Source organism: Heptranchias perlo, chromosome 11, assembly GCF_035084215.1.
Source record: "Heptranchias perlo isolate sHepPer1 chromosome 11, sHepPer1.hap1, whole genome shotgun sequence".
Lineage (NCBI taxonomy): Eukaryota > Metazoa > Chordata > Chondrichthyes > Hexanchiformes > Hexanchidae > Heptranchias > Heptranchias perlo.
Genome location: NC_090335.1, coordinates 20,310,577 through 20,323,817, shown reverse-complemented (window position 1 = coordinate 20,323,817; position 13,241 = coordinate 20,310,577). Strand labels below are relative to the sequence as shown.

Here is a 13,241-nt window from a genome sequence, read left to right as displayed (position 1 = left end):
TGCCAATTTGCTTGTGGCTCAGGTAATAATCCGGAGATTATTACTTTGGTGGTTCTGCTTTTTAATTTAGTCCCTAGCTGCTCAAACTCCCTCAGCAGAATCTCTTTCTTAGTCCTGCCTATGCTAAAACTAACTGAATTATGATCACTACCACCGAAATGCTCTCCCACTGATACTCCTTCCACCTGCCCAGCCTCATTTCCTAAAACTAAATCCAGAACTGCCCCCTCTCTTGTGGGGCTTACTACGTACTGGCTTTTAAAAAAAGTTCTCCTGAATGCAATTTAGGAATTTCGTGCCCTTTATACCCTTCACACTATTTGTGTCCCAGTTAATATTAGGGTAGTTGAAATCCCCTACTATTACTGCCCCTACTGTTTTTGCACTTCTCAGAAATTTGCCTACATATTTGCTCTTCTGTCTCCCATACACTGGGGGTCTATAGTACACTTCCGGTAGTGTGACAGCCCCTTTTTGTTCCTTAGCTCAACCCATATGGCCTCATTTGATGATCCTTCTAACATATCATCCCTCCTCACAGTTGTAATTGTTTCAATTATCGAAGTTCACATACAAACGCTTCATGCACTTGAAGTACATTCCTCTGTGTGCTATTTTTATGCCGGCATTAACAGTTTTAATTTAAATGGGTTCACGTCTGCCTAAAAATAGCACCTAGAGAAATGTGGTGTGAGCGTATTAAACTTTCCAATGTCAATCGTATGTCTATTGATATCAGTACAGGCTCTCACGTTTTTGGGTTCAGTTTCTCTGATAAAAATCATGACTAAATCTTCTGCTGCTTCAAAGCATTGATGTTTGAAAAAAATAATTTTTTCTTCTCGTATTACAAACTGCCAACATGCATGTTGCCATAACCGCAATCAGTGTTACTCTGCAACTAAGATAGTAGGAGGCATAGTACAAGTAGGGCAAGTCAGTTCATGCAAGTTCACCCCCATTCCCTACCAGATAGAATGCATTGCTACTGTGCAATGCTGTATCCGGCAGCCCAGCCACAAACTGATGAGGTTTCTCAGTCTGAGCAGCAAACAGTCTTGTGTTCCAATAAATGACCTTCTAGTCAGAAGATACGTGGTCAGCTATTTGTGGTGTTGAGTCCTCACAGCTTTAGTAGCCACAAACTCTCAGTACACGAGACCGACTACCGACGACAGAAGCAAATTTGAATGGATTCACAAAGTCCATTTAAATTATCTCTACCACATGGAGTGGTTGAGGCGACTAGCATAGATGCATTTAAGGGGAAGCTAGATAAGTGTATAAAGGAGAAAGGAATAGAAGGATATATTGATAGGGTGAGATGAAGTAAGGTGGGAGGAGGCTTGTGCAGCATAAGCACCGACATAGACCAGTTGGGCAGAATGGCCTGTTTCTATGCTGTAAAATTCTATGAGCGACACAGATCGATAAACCATGCTTGTGTGGTGGTTTATGGTAATTTAATCTGCAAATAGCATACATGACCATATTCTTTCAACATTTACTCTCATTAATGCACAATTTAATATAGTAGCTTTTAACTGTGTGTGAGATTGTATTTATGCCATTCTCAATGTATTGGTTAGCAGGTGTCTTTAAGGTTGAGCCATAAATAAATGATTCACTGAGCTTTTAGTGGTTGTCTGTACGTAGTAAATAAGAAAGCTGAGCCCAACCGAAAATCTGACATAAATATATTTTAGACTTGACTTAGTTCTGCTTAGAAACAATTCCTGAGTCACATCAGGAGTTCTCCTTCTGCTTTGACCCTTATTTCCACAATTTGAATTTGCTCATTAATCCAGGATATATATTTGTAACCCACACAATTGTTGTTACAGAGTTCTTAGGCAAACAGTACCCTCACCATGATCTTACTGAGTTCGGTAAAGACTGGAAGGCCTGCATCTCAGCGATCAACAGCCTGATCGGCATTACAAGGAGAAGAGCTGTAAGTTCCTACCTACAGAGTTAATACTGAATGAATTCTATGAGAGAATAAAGAATGAGAAAAGGTCAATTTGCTCACCTAGGCTTTTCCTCTACAATTCAGACCCATGGTATCAATGTCAACAGCTACTGATATATATGAGTGAAAGTAACTTGATAACACTTAAAACCCTTGTGGTTTTGTCGTTCATTATTCATGCAGTGCAAGTGCTTTGAAGTGCTACCCAGTGCACTACTAAGCCACACAAACTTGGACATTTCCAGGTTCAGTCCCAGGCCTCAGCCAGCGTAGTGACGAAACAGTATAGTTGGTGTCCCATGTTAAAGAATGTAAAGCAGACCTTGGTTCCTGATTCTGATTGCTATCCACCAAACCCTGGTAGAATGTGCACGTGTCTAAACATTAAATTCTGACAGCATAGGGCTTGGCTGCGACCCTCACACGGTCAGAACTCAGCCACTTTCATTGTATAAATGCATTTCAGTCGTAATCCTTGCCTCTGTATTTCACATTACCACCAAACTTCATGCTTGTAATCCGCTGCACTATCCTTTGGGACAAAATAACACAGCAGTAATATGTTTGGTCCAAAATAATCTTCACTGCTGATTGTCTCCATTAGACAGTAGCTGTAAGATGTCACATGTAAGTAAAACAAGATGTTGTCCTCTAACATCACACAGCTGATGAGATATTTCATACACCAGCTTGCTTCTGCTAATTGGTTAGTCATGCCCCTGTTTAATTTTGATACAAGTGAGTTGAAAATACCAAACTTGCAAAAATTGCAGCTTTGGTTTATCACAAGAGCAGATGTTATAGTTGTTGATAAAAACAAAAATTCAGGACCTTGATTGAGAGTCTCAGCACTGATGCTTTAGGGCTACCTTGATGGCATGTTTGGTATGGTAAGTATGATACACTGCTCAGTATCGAATTGAACCATACTATAGATAAAGAGGTCCCAAGTTTTATCCCTGGATTGTGCTGAGTTAGCTGATCTCAGACAGGGAATTACAATTGAATTACAGCAGTCCTCCTGGCGTAGGCAATGCAGGGGTTCCCACTCCTGGGGCTCGATTTTACCGTCTGGTTTCCTGTGGGTTTCCAGCGGGGGGGCGCCGAAAATCCCGATATCCAGTCACGTGACCGGATCGCGCCACGATCCCGACCACTTCCGGGTTCCCCGATGACGTGCGGGGCTGCGTGCGCGGCCCCCGCTGGTGGGAATCCCGCAGGCAATTAAAGCCAGCGGGGTTCCACTTGAGTGTACTTACCTTGCTTGTTGAGGTCATTAAATGAGCTGAATCAGCTGTCAAAACAGGAAGTGTGGGATTTTACCTTCAACGCAGAGTGTTTCACACACTGGGGGAAACAGTCTCCCTCCAACCAGGCGTGTTGCAGCCAGCAGCCTGTGGCAGCTGCCAAGGTGCACTCCACGGGGATGGGGGGGGTGGTGGAGAGCCCTCGCAGGAGGCCACCGCGTCAATAGGGCAACCCCTGCCCCCCACCACCCCCCGCCAAGCCAGAGGACAGACCGACGCGAAACCGCAGCCCCAGTCCGAGGAACCACCCACCTACCCTGCACAACCCCTCAGACCAACACCTGCCAGATGGGTGGTGCGTGGACACCCTCGGAGGACGAACAGCATGACCAGCCCCAGCAGCCTCGCAGTCCACGCCGTCCGCCGCAGAGACGTGGAGCCCCCCAACACGGTGCTGTTGCACGCCCACCTGCACAGCAGGAGGGAGGGCAACCGCAGAGAGAGATGCGTCGCAGAGGGCACTACCCTCGCCACAGGGTCCACAGACCGAGGCGCAGCTCCCCGGACCTCTCCAAGCAGCAGTGCACACGGAGGCGCAGATTCACTCGACATGTAGTCGTGGAGATCTGCAGGCTCTTTCATGCCGAGCTGCTCCTGGCTGGCCCCAGCACCATCTGCTTACCTGTCGCTGCCAAAGTCACCACTGCCCTCCACAACTTCTCCTCCGCATCCTTCCAGGGTGCAGCCGGGTACACGCCGATGTCTCTCAGTCGTCTGCGCGGAAGAGCCCTGCAAATACACCTGCACCTACTCTGCAGTAACACAATGGGTGGCATCAGTGGTGGGTCCTCTTAGTGATACCCAGGAGCGGGCATTATTGGACACAACAGACAGGATTCGCGGAGACATGGCAGTGGTGGTGCCAATATAATGTGTGATGTTTGTTGCTCTGAAATTCAATATAGGTAACACCCATGGCAAACCCTCAGACACCCTTGTGCATCCCCTTCATGCTCACGACACGTTTGCCTTACGCTGCCTACTGCACATATGTGATGCATGCCCTGTGGCTGCAGCACAGGTGGTGGCAGGTTGAGTGAGGCTGGCCATGAGGGAGATGCACGAGAGGGTGAGTATGGGATAGAGCCATGAGATTGTATGAGGATTGGGTTGCGTGTTAGTGGCAGGGTGAGTACTGGTGAGGTGAGTAGGTGCAGGTAAGATGAGGATGGGGTTTGAGTGGGTATGAGGGGTGATGTGACAGAGTAGTGTTGGCGGTGCCGAAGGAGATGTGGGGTGGGGGCAGTGTTGTGGCAGACGGAGTGTAGGGGAAAGACTACGTGTTCTCACTGTGGCTGACCTACTGCGGTCATTGGAGCGCCTCCTGCACTGTATGCAGGTGGGCGATATGTTGTTGGCGCAGGTGACCTCCTCTGCCACCTCGCGCCAGGCCTTCTTGGTGGCAGAGGCAGGCCGCTTCCTCCCGCCCGCCGGGTGGAAGATCTCTGTCCTCCCCCTCCTCCTCACCCCATCTGATGATACCTGGGGTGAGGCATCATTAAACTGGGAGCAGCCTTCCCCCTGGGCTGCTCCATGCTGTAATTTGTTCTATTGGTTGCAGCATCTGTCAGTGGAGGACTGCCCCTTTAACTAGAGAGCCTCCAGCTGACAGATCGTACTGCGCATGCACAGCCCGCCCGACGCGCAGACCAGCAGCGCGGAGCCCGGAGGAGCAGGTAAGTGGCTCCAATTAGTGGATTGCCTGCTACGATCGCGCGGGCAACCCATTAATTTCACTGGGCGCGGAGGCCACGCACCCGAAACCCAACCCGCCGGAAACCCGCAGGCCTGCTAAAATCAGGCCCCTGATCTCTATTAATGCCTCAGTTGGAAAGTGCAACTTTGTGGATGTCAGGCGATGATATGATCAGGATTAGCAGTGGTGCCCTCCATAGTCAAATAGCTTCCCAGCACTCACTGTCTAGGCTTAAGTGTGAAGAATTAGTGCTATAGTGAGGGAACTACTGGCACCATTGGAATTATGCCACAGGATGAGTCACTGCCTTTAGGGAGAATATTAGTGGGGATGGGTGAGCCTTCCCAGATAATGGCAAGATTATAGCTGAGTTATGGCATCAAATGAGACAATCCATTGATAGCTCGGGTGGAGGGTTGCAGCATAAATTTCAGAGTAACTGCAAAAAGATTATATAGTTGGAGTGTGAAGTGACTAATTCCTTATTGGAACATTGAAAGTTTGTTACCTGTAGCATTCAGGTTACTCCTGCAGATCCCAAATAACCCAACAGCAGCTAACTTGTACAACTGTAGGTAACTCAGAAAAAGTCGAACCTAAAAATAGTTTTTGGTGATGAATGCTTAATCCCTTTGTTTTATTATTTGTTCTCAGGATATGAGTGTTGCTGAATATTGCCCATCCCTAGTTGTCCTGCTTGGCACATATAAATTACATATTATGTAGGGATATATACAATGACATATAAAGGTCGAATACTAAGTAGGGAAATATACAATGACCTATATAGGTTGCATACTAGATAGGGAAATATTCAATGATATATGTAGGTCGCATTCTATAAGGGGAAATGTACAATGCCATTCATAGATCACACACTATATAACGAAATGTATATACTGTATAGTGAATTTCACCAAATAATAAATTTATCAAATATTAGAAATGTCCACATGGATATATAAAAAATACCATACATAGCCGATAGTGAAGTTAGTTGTTCTCATAATAGAATGCGTGAAGAGATTGGACTATTAAGGGGTGATTTTTCCACTTTGTGTTCCTGGTAGAGAGTCTCAGCCACTGAGAGCATTTTGGAAATTGAGGTGAGTGTTGTGTACGATTTTCTGGTCGTTACTTTAAATGGTTTCCATTGTGCGCTCTGGGCAGGCAAGGCTCCCACCAAAGGTGCAAAAATCAGAAAATTATCTCATTAGACTGAATTTCCCAGAGGTCAATATTAGGGGTATTTTTGTGAGTCCATTCTAGCAGCATGTAGTCTTGCCCATCAACAGTGCATGTTGTGACATCGCAGGTGCTCTACCTGCAGTTTTACACTTTGCGATGCCAGTGAGCAATCTTCTTCCCCCCCCCCCCCAACTACCAGCACCTATCCTGAACATTACCCCCATTATATTGTCAAGAAAGACCAAAGCACTTGCCAAGAAGTATTATTCATGTTAAGAATGAATGGTGTCATCAGACAGGGATTCTAGTGGAACAAAGGGTAAGGCTTCCAGATCACAGCTGCCAAGGTAGCGTAAAGACTACTCTGTTTTAACAATGATTCTTTAAAAACAAATATACAATTTTGGCACATGGTCTCAGTCTGCCGTGTCTGTCAGAGGGAAGTGCAGACACTGATTTTAATATTGCTGTTTACACAAGCTGACTTTTGTAGCAAAATTGAAAATGTTGATCTTAATCAATATTAATTTTTTGAGGTATTTATTCATGGAGCTGAAGGTTTTAATCCACTCTAAAACCTAAATATGAAAATAGCATTATGTTAACAGATGTAACAGTTTAGTTGTTGTAACCTAAATGCTCTCAGCAGTTCACTCTTAAAGACACAGTGGATCAAAATTATGTAATAAAATTATATATATGCTATCTTATTTATAAGTGTTTTTGAAAATCTTTTTGCCTTTATTGCACCAAAATCATTTCAGTATTCCTGATATTTATAACCATTACAGATGCCTAAAAACTTTCAAGTCAACCAATGAAAGCACAGGGTATATAAAATTTCTGTCTTTCAGATGCTGACTGGCCTCTGGGTGAAAGTATCCTCTGTTCACTGCTTGCAAAGGAATTGCAAACATGTTCCTTACATCATTATTATTTCCAATTCCGCTGCAGTGAACAGAAGAAATCTCCCCCTGCTTTGCATTTCCATAATTTTCTGTTTTTAGTTCAGATTCCCAGCATTCACAGCCTTTTATCTCTTTTTTAAAAAAAAATATTATTGTTGCTAAAATGTTTGCAGTATTCAACAGGAAGTAAACCACTAATTCTTGCACACCAATCTTACAAAGTTACTTTTGTAGCCTCTGAGCTGTTCTGGTAGCTGTAATATGAGTACTTCCTACATAGGACATGTCTAACAGTTGTTTATGAATGGAATTGGGGGGTGGGGGGCGTGTGCAACTAATACTAGTCAATTATGCATTACAGCAGTGTCACTTGCTAACTTTTTTTTGTTGAAGGCCACAATCCTAACCAAAGTCTCGCTCTTAGGAATGCTGCAACGAGACTCACCACAGTGTGACATGACGTAGGCCTATGTCTGTGGTTTCACACACAGCAAGCTTCTTATTTTAATTATGCCTGTGGGAATTGGCAGTAGGCACTAATTAGAAGGCAAGAAATAAAACTCTAGTAATTATTCTATTTTAATAGGGCCCTTTTGCTTACTGTATGGAAGCTGGGATGACTGCCTCTTGATAGCATTCCTTTGCCTTGTTTGCTGAATAGCCATAAAAAAGATGACTGTACAGCACTGAATTTCAACTTGGTCAACATCCCAGGTGCAAGCAGGCCCATTAAGGGAGACCTAGAGACACATGGAGCAGCAAATCTTCCATGACCAATTTGAAGGGGAGGCAGGTTGTAAATAGTCCCTGAGCCATAATACAAGTACATTATAGCCACCCCACACCACAATGTTTTTTTTATTCTATGACTTTTGAGCTATATGAGTGGTAGAAATAGAAATAATCATATTGTCTCTTGTTACCAGAATACAGGCTCAAACCAGGGTAGAGAATATTTAGCTGATGAAGAAGAATCAACAGCAACTGTCTCTCCATCCACCTCTGATTCTGCTGTAAATGGTCAGCTCTGGTGGCTCCATCAGAACTCAACACCACTATCTTCTACTCCGCATCAAAGACCTTATGAGAAATTAGGTAGGAATAACATTTATGACTTTGCATTCCTATAAAAACAGGCACATAATTACTCAAAAAAATTTAAGCTCTTGACTCAAAATCATAGGTTGAAGCTCAGGTCTTGCTGTTACTCAGAGTTGCTTGTCTCATTGAAAAGCTCTCAGTTGGGCTGTTGAGTATAGTGAAATGAGGTATTCTGTCTCTGAATGGTGCCCCATTGCTCGATTTGACGGGTGCCTTTCCTCCCCGTTAGCTCTGTATGCAGTTGTATTGGTGGTGGTCTGATAGATGTTTGAGGTCGAGGTTGTCATCCCTCCAAGCTGGAAGAGGATGTATTGTGGTCATCAGCCTCAACATGAGAAAAAATTAAACAAAGTAAAATGCATAATTCTAATAATAATTACTGAAGAATGCACAAAGTAGCTTGCAATGACTGTCTGATTAATGCTTTCAGTGTGCCCAGTTCACTCTTAAATCATAAACTGCACACTGGTCCTGAGAACTTTGTACCAGTAAGCTCACTTTGCAGAAGTGCAGCTCTCTACTCGTTGGAGTTATTGGTTAGCAGGAATATTTCAAATGGACCATTTAAAATTGGAGTGTGATGTAGGCATGATTTGCAGCAAAATGCTGCTGCTATGCAACAGGTTAATCCTGGAAAGACTTTGTATTACCAAGAGGGTAGAAATCAAAGTTGGCGATATTATTGTCCAAAAGCTTAACTTCCTCTTATCAAATTTCTTTGTCTGTCATTATAACAGCTCTGTTAAAATAAGAGAGAAATTGTATCCAAGAGCATTAAGCTTTTAGACGATAACATTGCCAACAGTAATTTCTACCCTTTTATCACTAAAACCTGTACTGATGATGTTGCATTTTAAAGAGCAGTTTCAGATTGTCCAAACTACAGCCCATGGGCTATATGCTACCCACAAGCTCCAGCTACCTGGGCCATTAACCCCAGGCAACTTAGTTTCTATTTGATTTTATATTTATTTCCTTTCCTGGCTTTTCCTGTTAGAATATTTGCAGGCCTGGTGGTTTGGAAAGGGCTGTTCAACAATGCTCCCTGTAACAGATTCGGAGATGACACCAATTGGTAATCAATGTCTCATTTATTAATGGTCAAATCAAACATGTAAAGGTATCAAATATTTAGACATCAAAGATCAAAACAATGTTACCCTGTTTGATCTCTGGGCAGAGGTAAGTTGGCGACGTGGTCGTTTTAAGTTTTCCCACGGTGAGGTAGTCTTCTAATAGTCAAGTGTTCTTCAGACAGCGGTGTCGTCTTCAGACAGCTAAGTGTTCTTTCGACAGCTGGATGGCCTTCGCTGATTCCTCCACCCTGAGCTCAAAAGACATTGGGTTTTTATGTCCCCCCGGCAGGAAACTCCCACCATATATGGAACAACACTCATAAGACCCTTTATATATTAACAAAATTGTTTTTCAAAGAATTCCAGATGGTCAGCTTGTTTTAACATTACTTATTTAACCACAAGACCCTTTTCAAAGTAGCTTTGTCTAGCTATCTAGCCATAGTCCTGGTCTAATTGCTGTCTTTGGATTATTGTTCTGCTTTTTTGAGTCATTGTTCCTCTTTTATCACATGGCTGCCATGTCTAACAAGGAAGGTGACGGGTCAGTCACTAGTCAAAGGTTAACAGTTTATAATTCAGCAAAATAAGCCGCACAGCCTGCAGAGCATGATGGTTAGCAGCTTTAAGAAAAAGATGTCAATTTTTCCCTATTTCCAATATTCTTACAGATTCCCCACTTTGAGGGGGAGAAGACTAAGTCCAATGGGGGAATGGTTTGGAATGGCGCACATTCTGTTTTAACTTGGGGACCTCCTGCGGACCCAGCAGATAGACACTATCAGGGATTTGATAACCAGGACTTGTATGATCAGGAAAGCGTACGATGTTAAACGTGCCCATAGGGATTCACCAGCATCATAGACATTTTTCCACCATGATTTAGCCCCAAGGGTTTGTATACCTTTTTCTATTTCCTTGTTATCCTGCTGCATTTTGACCAGATGATGCTGAGAAGTAACACTCCTATCCGAGGCGCTTTCAAGACTGAATGATAAAGGGGGAATGGGGTGCCCGACTCGAATTACAGCCTGTAATGCTTCCTCCATCAAGTCCCCATGGATCTTCAGTCTGGTGACGTCATGATCAACTATAGTTAACAGGGCGACCCGATGGGACCCTAGTTCGAACTCGTGGGAGGGGGTTACACATCCCATCGACCGTGTTAGTGGACATTCCTTGCCTCCATCTAATGTTCCTGACAGCACTTTTAAGTACACTTAATGCTTTTGTAGCCAAAATTTACAACCACGTGCAAGCTTTCTGCCTGGAAGTAGTGTTTACTTGCATTTTTGTATCATTGTGGCCATAATAGGCACCGATATCTTAGCCCCAATTTAGTAATTCTGGTTGGTGTAAAGCAAGGTGTTAACCGTGAAACTGGACATATGGTGTTGCTTTATGTGTAGTGCTTCTTGTTAGGTCTAACGCAATACCTTCCTCTCTCTAAATAAACCACATTGGTTAAATTCAATAGAACAATTAGGAGGTTCTTCATCCAGGGTGAAACCACAAGCTGGCAGTGCACTTTGTAAAACATCACATCTGCGCAACCAGGATCCACTTTTCCTGGAACAACATGAAGTGTTTGGAGCAATCCAGTACCCTTCTTTTCCCCTTTACTGATATCTTCAGATAATTTACACATTTCTTATGTATATCATTCCAATTTAAATACTTCCATTGCTTTTACACCAGCAGATAGTAATGGTATTGCCATTACCACAGAAATCAGTCTCAAAACAACGTCACTCTGCTTGCAAGGCTTCCTGGCATAAAACACCAATCCAAGCCTTCGCAGCTTACACCAATCCATATTCCCAACTGATTTCTAGATTTTCATTTGTTTGTCCCATACAAAATTTGGGATCCAATTGTTTTCTATAGCATTTAACTCCCTTTTGAATCTGAACATTGTAAAAACCCTCCATACATAATTGCCTTTAAGATCAGTTGTTCCTTAGTCTTTGTTATTCTGAATGATTGCCAATATCCCTAACCTGCCTCTCTGCCAGTCGTTCTATTAAAACCAGGGACTCCCTTTGTTCTGATATAACATCCCCCGTCTCCCTTTTCATTCCTTTAAGTAATCCCTCTATTTGCTTTTGCATTGTTTTATCATGTTCCCATTATCTATATGAGTTCACCTAAATCTCTTCCCGATTGCACTTATTAAATCTGTGTACCATTCCTCTTAATGTAATAAAAAATGTACATACATTCAATTACATAAATCAGAAGGAAAAATTGAACAGAGCAGGAATAATCCCGAACTGCAAATTATAACAAGCTTCTTGTGTTTGCGTCAGCACAAGTTCGTTCATGCATCTTTTCCTGCACCTCCCATTTTAATGTTTTAGTCTCAATTTTAGATCACGTCTGCACTCAGCCATGGTATCCGTTCCCCTGCTCGACACAACAATCCAAATTGAGCACCTTCTGTGATGCAGTTTTCCTGTCATACATTGTTAACTTAGGTGAGTTTATCCTTTGCTTCGCCCTCTAAATATCCCACAGAATGTGGTTCTGCCAATTTGTTAAATACTTGGGTTATAACATCCACGATGGGGAAGGATAGGGTAAAAATCGTGGTTTATTCTTATCTCTAACTTGACCCATTGAGTGACTAGGAGCATACCCCAGACTGCGAATTGTTGATACAGGTGGAACGTCAACCCCACACTTGTTTCACTATCTCCCTTAGAATACCAACGGACAAGGTTGTAGTCCCTTAACATATCCGGAACGTCACCTAGCATCAAAAACCTCAGTGTTTGATCAATAAACAAAAGCACATATGCTCCGTATGCCGTACAAATGGTTGCCCATCCTATTCCCTATGCTCACTCGTTTCACTTGTATATCATCTCATTTATTTTATCCTGCGTCTGAGTGAAAAACTTAGCAATATTGTGCAAGTTATAGGTGGTATATTGTTCTTCCTGTGCTAGCTTATTGATCACGTTTAGGATTGGTGTATCGACCAGTTTGGCCCATGCATGGTCATAATGACGCGCATGTTTCTTTATAGTCTCGACATCTACCTGATTCCAAATTGACAATCCTGTTCCGAATACTCTGTTATCGCACCTGCCCATCCCATAGTGTCCGACTGTAATGGTCTAGTTTCTACCCCGTTATGTTATCTCTCACTCTCTACCTCTCATTCCCATTTTATCTGCACATCTCTTGTGGGCACTTATCACAATATCGTAAATTGGACGTTATTCACTTAGGGCACATTTTACAGTTTCTAAGTCCCTGTCATACTCCCCAATAATAAATGTGATTAATATCACATTGTCCATTTCGCTTCATCTATGGAGAAAGCACAAAGAATTCATTCTTCCACCTCCAGTTTCTTTAGAGACTTGGAGTAGAACACCCTACTCAATCTTGACCTGATGTCTCAACTGTCTGTTGTCTTGGACACTCTGTACTTTGCTACAGGGTCAAAGTCGTCCCGAATGTAGAACTAACTCTGTGTAAGGCAACATGATTTTAAAACTTCTTTGTAGTACTGACTGAAAAGAAGGCGGAGCCAGCTTCATGACAGCAGCTCCATACTCAGCAGATTTCAACTAAATTTAAAGAAACTTTGCCGAGTTGAAAAGAAAACAATCGATTCAGATCTCAGACATAAAATAGGACATAATCCTGTAATGGTATAATAATTCTTCAAACTTTTTTGACTTCTTGTACATTTAACAGTTGTACTATGCTTACAAAACACGATTGAAATGCTTATATTAAATGACCGGGTCTACAAAGAGTGAATACTGCTTCAGTTTTGTGAAAAAAAGAGGAAATGGAGCCAGCTGCAGCCTGCACGCTGCAGAGTGCAACACACTTAAAGAGACAGTACACTAAAAACTAAAGAAACATCCAGTAGCTCATAACAGTGGGAGAGACAGAATCTTCCCATTTCACCTTTCCCCCTGTTTTAAATCATTTATCCTTTATCTCTCATCTGAATTTTCAATCTCTGATGTT

General features: G+C 42.8%; 1 protein-coding gene across 3 annotated transcripts in view; it reads left to right on the top strand.

The window, feature by feature from the left end:
• Positions 1 to 13,241, top strand: part of LOC137326903 (uncharacterized) — a 134,170-nt gene that overhangs the window by 74,130 nt on the left and 46,799 nt on the right. For all 3 annotated transcript variants that reach the window (XM_067992288.1, XM_067992289.1, XM_067992287.1), the window contains 2 exons: positions 1,845 to 1,954; positions 7,998 to 8,166. In XM_067992288.1, coding sequence (XP_067848389.1) covers positions 1,845 to 1,954; positions 7,998 to 8,166 — 279 coding nt within the window. The remainder of the gene's footprint in view (positions 1 to 1,844; positions 1,955 to 7,997; positions 8,167 to 13,241) is intronic.